The sequence below is a fragment of the Tyto alba genome, unplaced genomic scaffold, assembly GCF_018691265.1.
Source record: "Tyto alba isolate M040663 unplaced genomic scaffold, T.alba_DEE_v4.0 Super-Scaffold_40, whole genome shotgun sequence".
Classification (NCBI taxonomy): Eukaryota; Metazoa; Chordata; class Aves; order Strigiformes; family Tytonidae; genus Tyto; species Tyto alba.
In genome coordinates, this window is record NW_024881316.1 from 1,981,487 (window position 1) to 2,002,456 (window position 20,970).

Here is a 20,970-nt window from a genome sequence, read left to right on the forward strand (position 1 = left end):
TGTGGGACATCGGGGATGGGGACTTGCGGCGCGGCAGCATCGCGGGAGACGCTCTTTTAAAATGCAGAGACGGAATTCACCGTGAACTGGAGCCCGTCGGGCCGCTAAAAACAGGCCGCCCTGAGCCCTCGGCTTCCCGCCCACAGACCTCCAACCCACCGCGGCCGCCTTCCCCTCCGCCCGGCTGCTTCCGGCTTCCGGCGCCGGCCGGCTCCCGCAGAGAGAGCCGGGCGGAAGCCGCCCGCCGCACAGCGCCTGCGCCTGGGGGGGGGCGCGGCGTAGGGAGGCGCGGCGTGGGGGGGCGTGGCCGCGGCTCAGTTCCTGCCTGGCGCGCCGCAGGCGGGCGGGTGCGCGGGTCCCGGCTGAGGTAACGGCTGCTCCCGCCCCCCCCCCCCCTTTTCCCTCCCCTCGGCGGGGCTGCGTGGGGCCGGCCCCACGCCCCGCGGGACACCGCTCCCCCCCGGCGGGATGGGGCGGGGCCGCCGCGGCCCGCCCCCCCCCAATTCCCCCCCCCCCCCCCCCTCCGGGCCGGCCTCGGTGTTGCCGGGGTAGAGCACGCTGGGAGCTGCCCCCTTAGCTCTCCCCGGCGCGGCCCCGTGCGCTGCTGATTCACCTCGGAGCGGCCGCCGGGGAGGGAGGGACAGGGACAGGGACAGACAGACAGACAGACAGAGGCCCCGCGGGGCCTGGGCGGGCCGCCGCTGTGGGCGCGGAGCCTTGCTGGCGGGGCTCCCCCCCCGGGTCTCGGCGCGGCGCTGGGGCCCGGCCCGGCGCCTCGGTGACTTCCCCGGGGCCGGCCGGCGGCGCCGCCGGCGGGACACCCGCTCGCTTCGGCGGCGGCGTCGCTGCTGCCCGTCCTGCTCCTCGGTGGCCCCGGCTCTGCTGGCTGCCCGTGCGTCCGGGGCCTCGGGGGGGTGCGGGGTGACTGCAAGGCTGTAACGGGAGAGGTCCCTCCGCCTCTCCGGTTGGGGCGTGATGCGGGCTTAGGAAACGGTCGTTTACTTGTCATCCACCGTGTGTTTGTAGTTGGGAAAGCGGTAGCTCGGAGGCCTTAACTCATCCCCTCCTTCGTACACAAACCGATGCATTTAACATCTCGGTGACAGCGTTGATCGTGCTTGCAGGAGTGTCGTTACGGGGGAACCTTTAACAAGATGTATTTTATTTGCAGTCGTGCTGACTTGTTTCTTTGGGGGGCGGGGGGGGGGGACGGGGTTACAGTTCTAGCCGAAGAAGCAAGCTGATCTACATGTGCTTCACTATCCATTGGAAGAATGACAGATGACAAAGATGTACTTCGAGATGTGTGGTTTGGACGAATACCAACGTGTTTCACTCTGTATCAGGATGAGATAACTGAAAGGGAAGCTGAGCCTTACTATGTGAGTATAACGAAGGTAGCCACAGATAGTCCAATGCCATAGTTATGTTTGTTTCCTTCGTTCTCATTATGTGTGCTACTTGATGTTATAAAAAAAACAAAACAAAACCAAAACAATTTTTTTCTTCTTATTCCTGGTACCTTCTGAAAGTAAACTGTATGACCACACTGCATGATTTGTGTCTCTTCACAGCAGGCTCAAAACTTTAAGCTTGTTCTGCCAGAGAGAGAAACTTACCACAGATAATTAAGATCTTAAAAAAACTATAAAAAAGCTAACAGGATAAAAGGAGGAGGCTCTACGCGAGTTCGTATGTTCTTGGATAATGACCAGAAGAAGGGAGAGAACTTTTATGTTACCTTACTCCATAAAACTTCAGTCAGAGCTTTGTGCAATCTTAAATGGTAGGATCAGTCACCCGTGTAACACAAACTCATAACGAACACTGGCTCCAGGATTTCTGCTCATGGATGACTTCTGCTCGTTTTCTTTAAATGCTAGCAGCCATGAGAGATCTATCTGAGATGTAGAAAGAGCAGCTATAATGTCCTAACAGTACAGTGCCTGAACTGGATTGCCAGTGGATGATAAAAGTGAGGGTGATGGATGTATTTGAGTTGTAAACTAGAATTGCCTCCTGTGATCATGTGGTATTTATTTATAGTGTACTCAGCAGTTTTCATTCTTTTTAGCACCTAAGAGACATTTGATTGCTAGAAAATGTTAGCTGATTCAGTGAAACTTAAATTTGAAATGTAACAGCTATGTGGGAGGAAAATCTTGTGCTATGAGTTTTTATGTGATTCGGAAATCCTTACGTCTTGCCATAATCCCTTTCTACTCTTTTTGAAAATATTACTGTACAGAATTGTTTTTTTCCTGTGCTTAATAGCATCTCTGTGTCATCAGTTTCTGATTTCCATGTATATTCAGTAGGTTTTTGAAACCTAATAAAGCATTAATGCTTTTGATTCAGTGATGATAGTGCTCATCTTTCTATGTTTTAGTTTCACAGCCAGTAAAACAGGAGCACTTTTATTTCATGTGGTTGACCTATTGCCAAATGCATCTGAGCTATCTAGAAATCTCAGACTTTAAATTACATATATATATATACATACGAGTTTAAATATATATGCATATGTTGTGTAAGAGCTTCATGAAAGGTATGAGTAAGTATAGAGACATGCCGTATTGATCTGTTTAACATCAGCATGGAAACTCTGAAACCATGTTATCTTCATGGTGTGGCCAACTTTCTAAGCCAAGGAGATAGTTTTAAGCTGGTAGGGTTTCTTTTATTTAGTCTCCTTAAAGCGTGCACAAAAATTCTCAAGGCTTAATTCTCTATTTCTGCAAAATCTGGTTATTCACAGATCACAATTCCAAAATTTTAGCTTCTTCCTTTTTCAGGTCATGTTGGAGCTGGTAATATAGCTTTGCTTCTTGAAGGGGCCAGGGGTTTATAATAGCAAAATGTAGAATAGCATTCAAAGTTTTAAATCGTGGTTTATTTCTCATGGTTTCAGAGTGCATCCACGTTAATGTTTTGTTCGGATTTGGAGTGCATTTTTGAAGCAAGCCTTCATCCTTTCCACTTACTGTGCCCAGGTTTGCGTCACACAGCAGTCTTATAGCTCACAAGCTGAATCATTTCCACGTGAAGCTGAAGATGTGCTTCAGCTGCCAATGGGCATTCCGTGTATAGGAACAAACTGGAGCTAAATTGAAGTAAAAATAAAAAACCGAAACCCCTACAACTGAAGTAAAAAAGTGAACATTCCCAGCCCTTGACACCAGCTGTTCAGCTTTACATGTCTCCTCTTCCCGCACCTCAGTATTTGTTAATACAGATATAACCTTTGTATTCCAGGCTGCCTTCCATAAACGGGAAGCCTGCATGGGAAGGAAGTCCTGGCATCTTTATGTTAGGAGGTGGAAAAGAGCTTCTGTTCTGAGGAACTTGCTTTATGAAGATGGAGGAAGATATAGACCTGGAGGGTGAGGGGTTAGAAAAACAACCCAGAATCTGTGTGATGGATTTCAGTTTGTTGTGAATGGTGTGACAGGAGAGCCCTGTCTGTTAGATATATTAGCAGAGCACAGGAGTGATGAATGTGTGTATCACACTATGGCACTGCATGGGGGTAGCAGAGCTCACTTTAGATGAGCTTGTCTGTCTTTTGGAAAGAGTAGTGACATCAAGACGGAGCAGCTTAGGTAAAACACTGTCCTATTTCTTCCTCTAGTCAAGCCAGGTAGGTGTCTGCAGAGTTACACCTGAAATGGCTATGTCAAGTTTCTTTGGAGTATTTCCTACAGATGCTTGTGTTTGGAGTGGAAGCGTAGGTAGGAACAGCTAGGTTGAACTACTATTGTTGCTGAACTATGTGCTTTCTTCCCTAGTCCTACAATTGTTACGATTTTTATTTTAAAACGGTGTACTGTCTGCTTCTTAGTGCAAACAACAGTTAGGAATGAAACGTGCACAGGAAGCAGAGTACTCATTGGCTGAGATTTGTCAGGTGTAAAGAACAAAATTACGGCAGAAGGCAGTTTTAGAATGATACTCTGCCCAAGGGACAAGCCTTTACTGGGCCACTCTTTAAGCTTCCCTGGTTTCAAAAGCGTTGTTTTATTAAGGTGTCTGTAAGAGTGAGCAATGTGAAGCCATTCCATGTTAGGATGCTTTGTTTCTTCTTCCTGGATACCTTAGTGGTCAGACCAGCCCAGTTTCTGTTAAATCTAGAATTTTTCTGTTATATAATCCATTCTTCATGTAAAATGTTTTCCTCCGCAATAAAACCTGTGATGGTTGCTGGAGAGGTACTCTTCTTACACATACGCTGCAAGCATTTACTTAGGCATTAGGAGTTCCTTGCATTTCATTTAACCTGTACAGAAATCATTCCTGGTTATTGTGGTTAAATACTGCAGCACTACACAGTGTGCAGAAGCAAGGTGTTGCGGCTTGTGTAAGTTGGGGGGATGGCATGCTCTAGCCTATTAGGGTTTATTCTGCCTGGTAGCGTATTTGTAGATTTACTTTTGTTTTCCTAATTTAATGAGGAGAACTCCTTATTTTATTTGTTTGCACCCACCCCATCAGTTTTGTAAAGCTATTTTGGTTTAAGCTGAGCATATATGAATTGTGTGCATGTGTTTCACAATTTCAAAGCTAGGGTTAGAAATCATATCAAAAGCAGTTGCTTACTGTGTCTCATTTTTAATCAAGAACTAGTACGTGTTTATTTTAGACAGATTAAATAATTACATTGGGTATGGCCATTGACTTTAAGAATTCAGATGTGAATATGAATTTTAGTGGGTTTTTTCATGTTCTCAAATGGTATTTTTAAATTATTAGTACTGGGTGATTTGTTTATCTTGTCTTCATTACTGTTGCAATGGTCAGTCTGATCCCGAAAGGTCGTGAACATCTACTTGGCTTTATACCATGTACTCTGACTACTTTGAGGGAGTTTATGCCAGTTGCTTGTTTTTATGCCGAGTGGGAGAAAACTTACATAACTGGTTGCTTGAGGGAAAGGCACCCAGCCTCATTTAACATTTCAGGGATCCTTACTTGGTCTTGACACTTAAAAGCCATTCACGCATGGACTGCTTTAGACTTCTCTTGAATCTGCTTCCAGGTCTGTCCTTTCCAGGGGACAAGACAGATGTGGCTCATTCTGATCCATAAAGCTCCACTGAAAGTGTTTTTTTTCAGTCAGGTTTCTTTGTTATGCAGCACAGTGAGTGGCAAGCGTGCTCGTCTGCCATTGATCCATGGGCGGCACGGCAGTCAGTTGCCACACAACTTGAATCAAACCTGGGATTGTCTTCTGTTTAATTCCTTAGGTGTTATATCATGCACTTTCCTATGAGTTTTGTTCTCTCATACACTATTTAAATTGAAAACTATATGCTGAAAATATGCTAAATGTGCACTCAGCCTATTAGTTAAAAGCTTTGATACTACCTTGTCTGCATACTTGCCCATGCATTAGTGTAGGCTGTTTAATTTATGATGGGCATTCTGTCTTAGAGCATATTATGTAGTGATTTATCTGTTCTACATTCAGGTTGCAGTTGTTACATTACTTGCATTGTTGGATGTGTTTGATTTTCATAGCGTCGTTCTAACCTTTAGCACTAAGTCTGCTGATAAAAGTAATTTGTCAAAAAAATAAAAAAAAAAAAAAAAAAAAAGGCAGCAATTGAGCAAATCTGATCTAGTGGAATGTTTCACTCGCATTACTATGTATTGTCATATGATCACGTGGCTTTTTTCTTAATTAGGTATTACAGCCCTAAACCAAGAATTCTTCTTATCACTGGGTCATGGCTGTTCATTCCCAGCATCTGGAAGTGTTGCTGTAGAGTAACCAAAGGCTGAAAGGGTAGAGCCTCATTAGCCTGCACAGTCTGGTTTAGGAGTCGGTAGCAAAAATGTTTGTGGGAGAGGTGTTGTTCTGGTGAACATGGCTTTGCCTGAAAGGAAGGCTCCTTACCACATGGCTAAAGTGTTGGAGAAGCTTGTGAGTGTCTAATAGTCTAGATAGTGAACTGCTGTGTAGAATTCCGGTTTTCATATAGAGGCATCTATAAAAATATTTAACGTGATTCTGCTGTCAGAGTGATTGACTAAGGCCCAGCATATAGTTAAATACATCAAAGGCTTTTTTTCTAAATATTTTTTTGGTACTGATGTTCTGGAAATACTCAGTAATAGCATTTAAAAACTACAGGATTTCTGGAGTAAAAATGTTTTATGTCAACTGGTGTCTTTCACCAAGTGCAGACAACTGGTGGAGAAGGAATGTTAAAAGGGGTAACAAAATGAAAATGTCTTTAAACTATGCTTTTAAAAGTCTCACTTAAGATTTAGTACACTTGTATATCTCGAGGATAATTAAAGCTAGGAAAGTAATAGAATTGGATCTTTTCATGTCTTCCATGGAAGGGGAAGACGATAGCAAGGTGGAAGAGGTGGGAAGACCAAAAAGAGCTCAGAAAGTACTGCAAATGCTCAGCATCTCTGAAAAATGGGCAGTCCTTGTTGACCTGATCAACTGTTAGATTTTGTACTCTGAAGAGGTCCATTTGGTGTGCTGGCTACATTCTGTTAAATTCAGTTAAATCCTGTTCAGTTATTGTCCGTGATCTCTAATTGTGTTGAAATAGAAACTGTGTTGTTCTTCCACACTACAAACTGAAGTAAAATATTTTACAGAGGAAGTTAATTATGCAATTTAAGGGTTATGTCAAACACTGTTGCAATAAATAATGCTTTAATATATTTATCAGTTCCTGCATGGCCCTGCCACATGCAGCATACTGAAGATTGACTTTTGTAGCAGTCCAAATGGGTTTCATATCAGAATATACCAACAATAATTTAACTGTAAATATTGCACAGAAATAATATGGAATTATTACCAAAAATATTTGGGTTTGATTGGAGTAACCTGGACTATGTTGTCTCAAGAGCAATTGGTGTAGTTATGTGGAATTAGGTTAATAAAGGATAAGATGATCTTGTCATTCAAGTTACTGAGGTACCAAACAATTCTCACTTGAGCGTGTACATGACTTCATTGAATTTATTGAGATTGTTCACCTTTTGAGACTGAAGGCTGTGTTTAATCACTTTGCTGAATTAGACTCCTGTGAAAGAAGGTAGAAACAATATAATAAGAGTATACATAATAATAAGTAGTAAGAGCAACAGATGGAAAAAGAAAACCATATGGTACATAACAGATCAAGTGTTAACTGGCTTGATGACTGTGATGGTGGTGAGTCTTGATCTTTTGTAGCTTTATATAGTCCTAAAATTTAGTTGTTTCACAGGTGTATCTGGATTAGTAACCTAATGCAGCATTATCTAAAAGGAAAATCCATTCTTTTTCATAAGAACTTACACTTTATTTACTCTCCATACTTCTTCTTTGTGAATCTGATATTTATAAATAAACTGTGGTATCATGGCCAAAATAGTATCTAGTTTATACATCAGATTGTGGTCTACTTACTGGAGAGATTCTGGAAGAATGTTGCAGCAGAGATAAAGTTTTCTGTCAGCAAAATATATCCTTACATATTTTGGGGTGTCTGTACCACAGACATTCACTTAAGGCCTAGAATTATCCATATACTATAAAGAAGGTATTTTAAGAAACGACACTGGTCATGAGGAACACTGGAAAACAAGTGTTTCTCTAAATATACAAGATATAATTTATTTCTATTTATTCCTTAGACCCATCTATTTTATTAATAATTAGGAAATGAAAATAATCTTACAGGATGAGTACAATTCATTTAAAATGCTTTAAAGCTAAACATTGTTTTACAGGGAGGTTAATATTTTCTCATTGGGATACTGAAAGGCATTGTTCATTAAAGCTTATGGACTGATTCATCTTAAATAAATGTGCTATACAGTCAGCAGTCAGTACACTGATTGATGCAGTCTGCTTAACCACTGTTACTAGGCATGAGACTTTAAAAAAAGGGAGGGGAAAGGGGGCTGCAAATAAAAATAACACAGCATTCTGTTTTGGATAGTGCATAACACTACACTTGAAAAAAAAATATAGTTTTCCAGAAAGCTGTAAGAAGGTGTCTTGTTTCATCTGGTAAAATATTAGCAGTTTTCTTTCAGATTTTAGTAGCTGGGCAGAGGTTAAAATGGAAAAATCATGGTAGCTTTGACTAAGATGTTGAATTGGCAAACCCAATGTGAAGAAAATGGAAATTGTCAGCTACTGGAAATACAAAACACACTTGGAAACCAAACCCTTAGGCAGCTAGTTTTCTTTTTTTTTTTTTTTTTTTTTTTTTTTTTTTTTTTAATTCTGTAGGAATTTTCATTTTGAAATAACAGCTGATAGACAGTTGTTCATTATATACAATAAGAAGTTAGAACATGTTCCTGTCTATTCATATGAAGAAGGTTAAAAACTTAATTCTTTGGCCTGTTTAAATACAGAAAAGCAGAAATTGAATTCCATTCTTCTCCCTCCCACCACATGAAAAGAATCAAGAACTTATTTTTTTACTCTTTTTGTGTATGTTCATGTATTGGATACTATTATACTGCGTGTTCTGATTATGTAATTTTATAGCCTTTCATTGACCATTAAGAAACAAAAGGCACCTTAAAGGGGGGAAAAAAAGAATGCTGACTAAGTTTTGGTTATGAAAAATGCATACTTTTGACAGATTTTTATTAATTTAGTAAATTTTATGTATACTTAAAGCTTCTGTAATTTTTTTCTTTCAGTTGCTTTTGCCAAGGATAAGCTACTTGACACTGGTAACAGACAAAGTGAAGAAACACTTTCAGAAAGTTATGAGACAAGAGGAAGTTAGTGAAATATGGTTTGAATATGAAGGTACACCACTGAAATGGTAAGTTTATTTAACCTTGTACCTTTACTTAATTTGCCATGTAAAGAGTTATCAAGTTCAGCACAGTGTCAGTACGTTTCCTAATCTCCATTGGGTTTCAAAGATGGCAAAGAGGAGGGAAAGTAAGAAAAGCATTCTGTTTGGGAAAAACAGAAGAAGGTTTAATGTTGAACATATTTTTGATTATTCTGCTTGTACTTACTATGTGTATAAGGCAGAGGTTGTGCTGGAGCTATTGTTTTTTGTTCTAGTCATTACTGCAATACAAAATGCCTGTGGTTTGGCTTTACCATTTCTTACAGTAGAATCACTGCATAAATCTTTGTTTGGCTTAGTCTACCTTCTTAAAAGATGTCTAATAACACGGATAGGAAGTATTATTTCTAGACTCTGAATGCAAATGGGATATATGCTTAAAGATAGTAAAACGTGTACGTAACCTTCAGTTTTTGCTGGTGTAATGTGTGCTTGTACTGTAAACCAGATGATCTAATACAGAGATCTAATACAAGAGCACAGGCTCTTGTTCAATTCAATTAGTTCAACTTTATTGAACTAATTGCTGTTGATTCTATTTTTGTTCCGTCATACTGTCTATTAAAAGTTTGTGTTGTTTGTTTTCTTCTGAGAGGTTGGGGAATCAGACTGACATTGTTTCATTTACTTGGTTTTCATAAATACTATTAATCAGATTTTTTTTCTTTCTGTTTCTGCCATAAAGAGTTTTAAAGAAAACATTTTGAGAAGCTGCAGTGTTTGCTAGCTCTGGATAGACAGCATCAGCTCTCCAGAAAGTATTTAGTATTTTAAATGCTGAAGAGATTTTATTTTCTCTCTTTGTTTCCTGTATCATAATATGAAAGAAAACTCCCAGTGACTGTTTTAGCTTCTTGAGCCTGGATTGTCTTGTGGTTAGCAAGCGTCACATCATGGAGTCCCTTTAGCCTTGGTAATGCAGTACATCTCTTTTAGTCTTTTGTTTCTTTGAGACCAACCTAGTATAAACCTTGACAACTATGTAAATAGAAAAGCATAAAACCTAGCTTTTTTTACTTTTTCAAAACTGGCTGACAAAACCATCTTTAGACATCTATGTAAATTATCTGGCATATAACAATAATTGGTTTCTTGGTGTGCCATAGTGACCCTGAATCATGGATACTGTCTAAATAAACAGCAAGGTACCAGGTTTGTCCCAGTGTGTTCATAATCTTAGGTAGATAATGGGAGGAAGCTTTATAAGTTTACGCTGAAGTTGTAACAGGAAAAGAAAGAGAGGCTTTTTACTTCAGTCAAAAATAGGTCTGTATTTTCGGTAAGTTTTCAGATACCCTGATGTTTAAACTAGAATGAAAAAAAAATTATAGAATATAGGTATAGAGTAAAAATATAAATTATAATTCTAAAATTAAGAGTTAGTAAACTCACTGAACATGAAAATGAAAGTGAACAGTATAATTATGATCTCCTAATTAAGGCTCTGATCTTTCAGAATATCTAAGCATATTCTGCCAGGAACAGCTTCACTGATTTTAGTGGAAATGCTTTTCTAAGGAAGATACTATCTGCAAACCATTATTTCAGGAGAATAGTAATCCCCTAAATAGCTGAAGCTTGTTCTAGGAAAGACCCAAATATCAGAACTGGGAATTAGATTGACTTAGTAGTTTGTAGAGAAGGAATAGTAAGCATTAATGCTTAATCTTTTTAAATGTAACTTCTGCATTCCAAATCGAATAGAGCTTGCTAATAATATTGCTTATTCTAGATGTTTACTTTGCACTGTGAGGTCATGTTGCTTACGGTCTTTGTGATTTCATACCTGGGTGGGATGCGGTATGTCTCTTTTCAGCTGCAGCTCTTCTGTTTTCCAGTGAGATTTTGGAGGAAGCCTGAAACGTAGTTTCAACATCATGGTCTCCAGCACTCAGGCCAGGCTCCTGAAGGAGGGTGAAGCTCTTCAGGTCTGGCTTTACAGTGGCCTGGGGCCTCCCACTGAGGTGGTTGGGGCAGGGGAAGATGGTCTCCTTGCCTGCAAGAGGTGTGTGCTGGGGAGGGTCTGTGTCACCAAGTTAAAGAGCTGCAGCATCAGAGACTACAAAAAGAAATCCATCAAATCTTCTCAGAGACCCGGCAGCTACAGGAGCCTAAACCTGCAACTACACTGAAGGAGATGCAGGCAGAGTCTGTGATTATTGGACTGGAAAATAGTCTCCTAAGATATGGAAGGGCTGGAAACGTGTGACTTCTGGCAATAGCAGGGAGGCTCCTTCTCCACTTTCATTTCTGTAACTAGAGGATATGTTCCATGCTCTGGCTGCTGGTGAGGGACTGAACCTCTGTCCAGTGATGCATCTGAGGTGGGTGAGCCTCAGCTGTGCAGGGGCACTAGGAGGAAGTGGTGAGTGAAGTCAAAAGGTCTGTATTCTGCTTACTCTCCTTTATCAATCTGTCCAGGATCTTGAACTCTGACATTTCATGGTCACTGCAGCCAAAGCTGCCACCGATTATCATATCCAGAACTGTTTTGTCTTGTTAGTAAGTAACAGATTCGGCTGCTGGTCAGCTCTGGTCCATTCAGTGCCTTTATCAAGAAGTCTTGACTACTTGTGTCCCACCATGTTTCTTTTCCAACAGAAGTCAGATGTTCTTGAGTTATTTAGAGAAGACTTTATCTACTTCCTCTCCTGGATTGCATGTTCTATAACAAACTTTCCTTGATGTTGCCCTTGCTAGTCTCTCCTCTGACTGTGAATCACAAGATCTCAACCAACCTGTTGTCTGTTCCACTAAGTTTCATACATCTAAACCGCTCCCTCACATGGAAGACAGCGCTCTTCCCTCATCTGCCCAGCCTGTCCTTCCTGAGTAGCTTGCATCCATCCATCCGCCACAGCAGTCCAGTTGTGCAAGCTGCCTCACCATATGTCAGGTAGCCCAAAATTGTCACAGTTATGGCACTGCATGTGGAGCTCTAGTTTCTTCTGCTTGTTTCCCAAGCTGTGTGCGTTTATGTACATACACTTGTAGTAGAAGCTCTTCTACCCTGTTTTATAATTTTGGGATCTCCCTTGTATCTGTCACCTTTCACCAATTGATTTCCACCCATGTCCATTAATTTCTACTTGTCTGTGAGTTGTTATTCACACCCCTGTTGTTTATGGACTAAAGCTCTCCTCACCAGGTTGGCCAGCCTGAAGGCAAAGATATTTTTGTCCCACTTAGGTGGATTCCATCTCTCCCTAACAGTCCTTTATTCCCAAAGACTGTTCTGTGGCTGTAAAAGCCAAGTCTTTGTCACACCAGCTGCACAACCATTGACCAGCATTCATACTTCTCTTAGACTTTCTCCTTCGGTGACAGAATTGTGGAGATACTACCTTGCCCCAGGAGCTGTATAGTCCCTCTTGATACGCTGGAGGGTTTCCGTGAAACACTTACTGTTTGTGCCACTGGGGTTGAACAGAAAGAGCTAATAATCCAAGCATAGGACAAACCTTGCCAGTCTGCCTGAAGTTTCTTAACAAGCAGCAAAACTTTGCAGATAGCAAGTGAGATTGGCAGATGGGAGAGGGCCCTATCCCCTGTAGGGGCGAGTCTCCTACTGCTGTGACCGCTTGCTCTTGGTGCAGGTGTGCTGTTCAGGCCTCTGTGATGCTCCCTCAGAACTTCCAGCCCCTTGTCTGCTATCCAGGCACTGACTGCAGGTGGAGAAGGAGCCTGCCTTTTCTTGCCAGAGGTTGCAAGACACTGGTCTTCCCCGTCTTGCAAGTCTCCGTTCACCACTCCAGTGACTGCAGACCCGCTTTCTGTGCAGTTGGTTGTTCAGGCTCCCATCTCCGCAAGGTTCTCGGTGAAGATGCCAGCAGTCTGTTTTTATCTTCCCTGATGCTGCGCAGCCAGCTGCCCTTCTGCAGCAACTTAACTGGGTGGCATAGCTCCTACACTTACCACAGAGGTCGCTAGGCAAGGATGTTTCCTCTGCTTGCCCCAGCCCTCAGGAGAGGTCCCAAGCTCTCCTGGCAGCTTGGCACCTGGAGACCTTTATCCTTTCTCAGGAGGTCTGCCTGAGTGAAGGCCTCTGATGTGCCAGGGGTGGTTTCTTCAGCAGATGCCAGGGGATGACACCCTACAGCCTGTCACCATCCCATCTGAGCACTTGCACGTGGCCTTCAGCAGAGTTTCTGTCCCCTTTCTGTGGGTTGTGCTCTAGCCCTGGTGGTTGCATAGGTGTCTCTCCAGAACCAACTGGATGGATGTTTGACCCTTCCTAATCAGAAATCACTGGAAGACAAAAGGTCAAAGCACCTTTTGATCAGGCATAGCCGACATGTTGTTTGAAAACGCTAGCATTTGCTTAAAAGATCTAAGAAATATCTACCTTTTACTGAATACTAAAAGAAAAGGTGAGACTATTTTCCAATGCAACCAGAATTTCCCTCAAGGAGAAATTTGTTCATAGAAATACCCAAACACCAGTTTTTGGCCATTTGATACACTTAGTACCCCAGATAGTTCTGAAGCATGAGGGTTTTTTTGTCCTGGGTTTACCAGTTCATGTGACATGTCTTACTGAATGACCACAGTAAATTATTCTGGTCTGAAAACAACCTACCAACTCATGCTGTCACTTACTGTCCTGGGTTCAGAATGAAATTATTAGAAAAGTAGTAATTGATTTTCCTCACTGTCCATCTGTCAGTTTCAAAAGGATTTTAAGTACTTAAGATTATGTTTTCTAGGACTTCTCTCGCACTCTGAAACCACCTTTTGTATAATAATAAAGGCAGTAATAAATTGAGAATGGCTGGAAGTCAAGGTGCTGTTACACTTCTATAGACGGAAAACTTTCCAGAACCAATCATTATTCTAATAATTTGGAAAAAAAAAGATTTGTGGTCTCGTAGACATTTTCTCTTTGGTATTTTTTCCATTATTTTTTTTGAGAAACTTCTGCACACTCTGCCTGTCCTTAGATCCCACTCGAGTTAGGACCAGTTTGATTTCAACAATCCAATAATGTTTTTTCAAAATTATACCTTTCTGGGCTGGTCATTTCCCTTAGCTGTTGTACTGTTTGTTTTCTCTTTTTTTTTTTTTTTTTTTTTTTATTTAGGGGCGTGGGGAGGACAAATCTTTAAATGCTCCTTCGGGGTTTTGAATTTTTTTTTTTTTTTTAATTCTCCTGGTTACTGTAGGTTGTAGAGAGCATTTGTGTATTTCTTTAATTGCACTGCATATTTTTCAAATAGAAGTTCAGAAATAGGATTGCAGCAGTACCACTGGAAGCAAGATCTTTAACAAGGGATTGCTGGCTCATAGAAGAAGGTAGATAAACGCACAAGAATGGAGTGAGGGAATGATGGGGTTTTTACATTCCATGTACAGATTGACAAGTCCTCTTTTATTCTCAACTTCTCTCTTTGTACCTCCCTTAATTCTTTATCCTGGTTAAGAAACTAGTTTTTATTCCAAGGGAAATATAAAGACTAGCTTTAGTATTGTTATATGGAGTGTTATTATTTCCAGACTTTTAAAAAATGCTTTAACTGTATCTCAAAAATAAGTTAAACACAGCATTATTAGGCATTACTTAAGGCTTCTGTTGGTTTCAGTTTAAATGCCAGTGTGTGAGAACTGGAATTTGAAGCAGGACGCATCTTATATTTCAGGATTGCTTCACTACTCTTGTGAGCTTTAATCTTTATGGAAGGCTGTGCTTCTGAATAGATAACTGTTTCTCTCATAGGCTACTGTCTTCATTAATCTCATGTGTTCTACTAAGGAACAAAATGAATTTAGGGCTGACTTCTTTCAAAAAAATCCCCATCTGTCAACTGTGCAAAGCAAAGGATTTTACTGAAGAAAAAAGCCTGAGTACATGAAATTCATTTTGTAATCTAAACTGGGTAGAAAATACAGAGGTAGGCCAAGAACTGATGCTTTTTTTTTTTGGGGGGGGGGGGGGAGGGTTGCTATATATTTTGTTGTATAAATTGGAAATAACTGAAAGTCATTGTTTGTGTTTATCTAATTGTCAAAGGAAATCTGATTTTTGTTATTTAGCTCATCTGGAAAACCAGTCTTCCATGGAACTCTTGCTGAATCCCTGTTGAAGTACTCAAGACATGATTGACAGTTAGTAATAAAAAGTCTTAGTGGTAAAAACTGGAGCATTAGCAGTGAATTGGGATAAATCTGGATATGCATTATCTATATTCTTATCACAGAGTCACACCATAGAATGGTTTGGGTTGGAAGGGGCCTTAAAGATCATCTAGTTCCAACGCCCCTGCCGTGGGCAAGGACACCTTCCACTAGAATAGGTTGCTCAAAGCCCCGTCCAACTGGCTCTGAAAACTTCCAGGGAGGGGGCAGCCACAGCTCCTCTGGGCACCCTGTGCCAGTGCACATTGCTGGCTCATAGTTATACCGCCAACTCCTCTGCAGGGCTCTCAATCCACTCATTGCCCGGCCTGTATTTGTGCTTGGGATTGCTTTGACCCATGTGCAGGACCTTGCAGTTGGCCTTGTTGAACTTCATGAAGTTTACACAGGCCCACCTCTCTAGTCTGTCAAGGTCTCTCCGGGTGGCATCCCTGCCCTCCAGCGTGTCGACCATGCCACACAGTTTGGTGTCGTCGGCAGACTTGCTGAGGGTGCACTCAGTCCCCCTGTCCCTGTCACTGACAAAGATGTTAAACAACACTGATCCCATCACCAACTCCTGAGGAATGCTGCTTGTCACTGCTCTCCACTCGGACATCGAGCCGCTGACTGCAACTCTTTAAGTGTGACCATCCTGCCAATTCCTTATCCACCGAGTGGTCCATCTGTTAAATCCATGTCTCTCCAATTTAGAGACAAGGATGTTATGCGAAACAGTGTCAAATGCTTTGCACAAGTCCAGGTAGATGACATCAGTTTCTCTTCCCTTGTCTGCCAGTGCTGTAACCCTGTCATAGAAGGCCACTAAGTTTGTCATTATGATTTCCCCTTAATGAAGCCCTGTTGGCTGTCACTGATCACTGCCTTATTTTCCATGTGCCCTTGCATAGTTTCCAGGAGTTTTTGCTCCATGATCTTCCTGGGCACAGAGGTGAGACTGACTGGTCTGTAGTTCCCAGGTCTTCCTTTTTTCCCTTTTTAAAAATGGGGGTTATGTTTCCCCTTTTCCAGTCATCGTGGACTTCACTGGACTGCCATGACTTCTCAAATAAGACGGTTACTGGCTTAGCCACTTCATCTGCCAGTTCCCTCGGGACCTGCAGATGCATCTCATCAATTCCCATGGACTTGTACACCTTCAGGTTCCTTAGATAGTCTCAAATCTGATCACCTACAGTGGGTGGTTCTTCTTTCTCCCAGTCCCCACCTTTGCCTTCTGCATCTTGGACAGTGTGGCTGGAGCCCTAACAGGTGAAGACTGAGGCAAAAAAGTCATTGAGTACCTCAGCCTTCTCCATATCCCAGGTAACTAAATTTCCCTTTTCCTTCTGGAGAGGGACCACATTTTCTCTAGTCTTCCATTTATCGCTGATGTATGTATAGAAGCTTTTCTTGTTGTCCTTGATGTCCCTGGCCAGATTTAATTCTATCAGGGCTTTGGCTTTCCTAACCTGATCCCTGGCTACCTGGACAGTTGCTCTGTATTCCTCCCAGGCTACCTGTGCTTGCTTCCACCCTCTGCAGGCTTCCTTTTTATATTTTAGCTTATCCAGGAGCTCCTTGTTCATCCATGTAAGCCTTCTGGTGGTCTTACTTGACTTCCTCTTTGTTGAGATGCATCGGTCCTGAGCTTGGAGGAGGTGGTCCTTGAATACCAACTAGATTTCTCAGGCCCCTCTTCCCTCCAGAGCTTCATCTCATGCTACTCTGCCAAGCAGGTCCCTGAAGAGGCCAAAATCTGCTCTCCTGAAGTCCAGGATAGAGAGCTTGCTTCATGCCCTCCTGGCTGCCCTAAGGATCTCGAACTCTGCCGTTTCATGGTCACTGCAGCTCAGGCTGCCCGTGAGCTTCACACTCCCCACCAGCCCCTCCTTCTTGGTGAGAACAAGGTCCAGCGTAGCACCTCTCCTCGTTGGCTCCTCTGTCACTTGGAGAAGGAAGTCATTCGAGGAACCTCATGGATTGCTTATGTCCTGCTGTGTTGTCCTTCCAACAGATATTGGGGTTGTTGAAATCCCCCATGAGAAGCAGGGCTTGTGAATGTGAGACTGCTCCTGTCTGTCTATAGAGAGGGCCTCGTCTGCTCAGTCTTCCTGGCCGAGTGGCCCATAGCAGACCCCGACTGTAACATCTCCAGTCCCTGTTTTCCCTTTAATCCTGACCCCTTAGCTCTTGGTTGGCTCCCCATCCATCCCCAGGCAGAGCTCCATGCGCTTCAGCCAGTCATTGACATTCAGTTTGTCAGGAGAACACAGATCTAGATACTTTCTTGATATTTCCCCCTATTCTTTCTTTTAAGAAGTTACAAATGCAATAGGTAAGTTCAAGAACTGTAGTGCAGTTTTGTTTTTTGTTTTGCTGTTATGGTGACTTTGTTTTAGCTTTCGAGCTAGCTCACCCGTAGAGGGTGCTAAAGCACTGTTGTGTGAAAGTGTAGCAGGTCAGGAAATCGGTTTGGCACAGGTGCTTTTAGAGCAGTGCTCTCGGTTATTGCTTTCTGGATTTTCAGAATTTACGTACATGCTTGGTAGTGTGTCCTGTGATCAGTCCTGCTTAATTCAGTGAAGCTGCTGAGTTTATAGTTCAGTGTGTAGGATGAAAAGTTAGTAGGCTATTTTAGTTAAGATTTTTGAAATGTGAGAGAATGGAGCTTGGTATACTGAAAGCAAAAAAAAAATATCAAAAATCTTGCCAGTGTCTGCTTGTGAGAAAATTGCACAGAGACCTTTTTAGAGTGCCTGTGGAAGTTGTGTGTATGTGATATACGTTCTTTATATTGCTGGAAGCTTCTTCTAATGAATTTAAAGGAGACAAAGCTGTAAGATGGAAGTAAATATTTGGAGAAAGCAGCTTCTTTGTGTAGCTCCTTTAATCCAGAATACCACTGAAATGCAAAACTCCCATTAATTTTTTTTCTCTCCTTCCATTCTTCTTCATTTGATAGTAAAGATATAGAGTTCGTCTTTATCTGTCCTCTTTCAGCCCTTTTAAAGATCTATAATTTTTTCACTTTACTACTTATTCTCCACAATGGCATCAGGCAGGTGGGAGAGGGAAGAGATGTTAAGGGGTCAATGTGGTATGAACCCATTGCATTTAAATATCTGAAAGCATGTATACTTTTCTGTCAGACCAGCTATTCCTACCGTTATCAAGCTTTCTAGCTAAAAATACTGTTTTGAAGGATTCTACAGAGCAGCTCTAGGCCACTTACACTGTTGCAAAACTAGAACTGTTTTGTGGGCACAGCTTGGAGACCACTGCTTTAGATATTGAACATGTAAATTCCAGACTTGATTCTGCCAGAAACTGTCAGTCAGTTGTACCTGCCTGTATAACCTCTCAGAGTAAGCAATAATGAATGTTAATTGTGGGAGTCAAACAGCTAATTTTTTTCATGTAAATGCAGGTATGTTAACTGTTATATGTAGAATGAAATGCACAGCTTTCGTGTTCATTTAATATCTCTTAATTTTTAGGCATTACCCAATTGGTTTGCTGTTTGATCTCCATGCATCAAATACAGCCCTTCCTTGGAGCATCACAGTGCATTTCAAGGTAAAATTGAAGTACACCTTTAGTTAAGAACAAGTGAGTGCGGGATTACATGAAATTTGGAAGCTAGGAGAAGGTTTCATAATTACTTAAAGGGGAGAACATGCATTCTTCAGGAATCTTCTAAAATCTTCTGTAAATCCACAGCTGTTTTCCATGAGATTGTACGTGCTTTCAAATTATTTTCCTTTGAAAATTATTCTGTTATAATCTGAAAATCCAAAATTGTTTTTCAAGAGAAGTTATGAGACTGTGTCAGTGCCATTGAGTGGATATAAGGGAAGAACCTTCTATAATGTTTTTAATTCAGTCATCTTGAGTTGACTGAAGATTGAGAAGTACTCATCCTTTCAGGTACATGAGCGTGGATGAGATACTGTAGAAATCCTTGAAGTCAGGGAATGCTGTTTTACTTCATGTGGGTCCCCTTTAGAGAACTGAGTGAAATGAGTTTGGTCTTGTGACAGTTTAGTCACGGGAGAGACGTTATTTTGATTACACATTGCAAAACCATTAGATATGACTTAATAGCACTACTGATCTTTGCTCAGAAGAGTACTTGCTCAGGGTTAGCTTTGGTGCAGGATTCTTTCATGGTCTGAAATGCTTTAAGATGATAATCCCAGGTATGTTTCGAAGTCAAAATCACAACTAGAAATCATGGTATTTAATTCTGAAACTTTAATTTCTCTGTTGTAAAAGGAACAATGCAGTGGGAAAATTGATCCAAAGGAAAATACTAGGTTAATAGGCTTGACTATAGTATATGAGATTTTAGCTGAAATGGAAAGCGTACTGGGAAGCAATTGTGTTGAAGATTTTCATTCAAACAGTTCTTCTCTTGAAGGTGTTTTAGAAAAGGTCTTTCTAACAGGAGTAGTCTGATTCTTCTTGGAAGTATGCACTGGAATCATACATTCTTATGTATTTCCACATGTTGAAACTTTTAAAATGACTGGCTGAATCTGAAGTTGGGGATGTTTTTGAAACCGCTGTAATTGCTACACTTCTGTCCGATATATGTCAGAGACAGCTGGGATGAAGAAACTTCCAGAGTGTTTTGAAGAAACAGTAGGGTGTCTAGTTTCATAAATCATGATTTAATTGTTAAACGTTCTGAGAGCTCTGGGAGATTAACAGCGGCAGTGTGTGGATGTTGCCATCCCAAAGTAGAGCCATCTTGAGAAATAAGTTGCAGCACCACAGTGCTTTTCAGTTTCATGTAGTAATGTAAACCGACTTTAAGGTCCTTATAGTGTGGCTTGCCAAAAGATCAGCTAATTTAAGTTTGTCTCAAGGGTGTACATTAAAGATCAGCAGAAATAATTTACTGCTAAGACAGTATTATTTTAAAAGCTGATGTAATTTAGTTTTTAAAAATAAAGACCTTGGATTAAGCACCTGTTTAATGTCTCTTCCTGTTTTTGATGTAATCTGAAAGTTTATTTAAATAAACCCCTCTTAATTCTTAAAGTCAAAACATAACCGAAATATATCAAAGTATGTCAAAATATTCAAGACATTTTCATATGTTAGTTTCTTACAGCTAAATAGTTTAGGTGTGGGGTTCTTGCCTGGATTATTCTTTTCATTTGTGTGTAGTTATTCTTCAAAGAGCTATAATTTTTATTTGGCTTAACTGAACAAAATTGGATTTTTCTGGGGTTTAACTTTTGCTATCATGATTTTCTCCTTTCTTTTACCAAAGCGTGCAGTCAACAACAGATATCTCAAACATCTGTAGAGAATGGGTTTTAACCTTTTTTTTTTTCCCTATCACTTTTCTTTGTTTAAAATTAAAAGCATGAAAAAAGTTTATTTCTGTTCAGCAGAAGTTTGAAAGTTGACAGGTACTTGTAATTGTCCTCCTTTGCTATGTATGCAGACCAGATAATAAACACACTTACTGTTTGCATTGAAAAACCAGTTTATTTCATTTGCACTTCTGGTATGTAATAAAATAACATGCATTTATATCTGTAGTAAAGTTGAAATACAGTTGCCTTAAACAGCCGTAGAAGGACGTGCTCGAACAGGGTACTAAGGTCTCAGAATCATGAGACACCGTAGTCTGAGAAGTTGCTTTGTTCCCCAGGTGTGGCTTTATGGGGGGGAGGGAAACTCTATCCCTTCCTGTTAAACTCATCTCGTGGTGCTCTGCAGCATGCTTAGCACCATTCATGTCCTCAGCGTGGTAACCAGCTCTCCAGATCTCGGGCAGTAGATAGGAGGTGATGAGCTGCCCTGGAAATGGCAGCACTATTGGAGGAGAGGAAATCGGGTGTGCTCTGGTGCCTGCTTCTCCACCCAGGAGCTGATGCAGAGGAGGAGAGACTGCATCTATTTTTGTCTAACAGCAGCTGTCCTCTTCGTTTTCTCAGCTAAAAATTGGGTCAGGTGTAGTGAAAAGGAAGTACTTTTCCATGTAGTTCATGGATGAATTGTG

The 20,970-nt window shown here is 41.4% G+C and overlaps 1 protein-coding gene across 3 annotated transcripts in view; it reads left to right on the plus strand.

Annotated features, from left to right (window-relative positions):
* Positions 1-281: 281 nt before the first annotated feature.
* ATG5 (autophagy related 5) overlaps positions 282-20,970 on the plus strand; it is an 86,352-nt gene continuing 65,663 nt past the window's right edge. Inside the window, exons 1-4 of one of the 3 annotated variants that reach the window (XM_033008473.2) lie at positions 282-367; positions 1,222-1,382; positions 8,674-8,801; positions 18,449-18,527. In XM_033008473.2, the coding sequence (XP_032864364.1) occupies positions 1,275-1,382; positions 8,674-8,801; positions 18,449-18,527 (315 nt within the window). In that variant the 5' untranslated portion in view covers positions 282-367; positions 1,222-1,274. Of the gene's footprint in view, positions 368-504; positions 893-1,221; positions 1,383-8,673; positions 8,802-18,448; positions 18,528-20,970 lie in introns of those variants that run through there. The other 2 variants (XM_042803352.1, XM_033008474.2) reach the window with 2 other exon arrangements.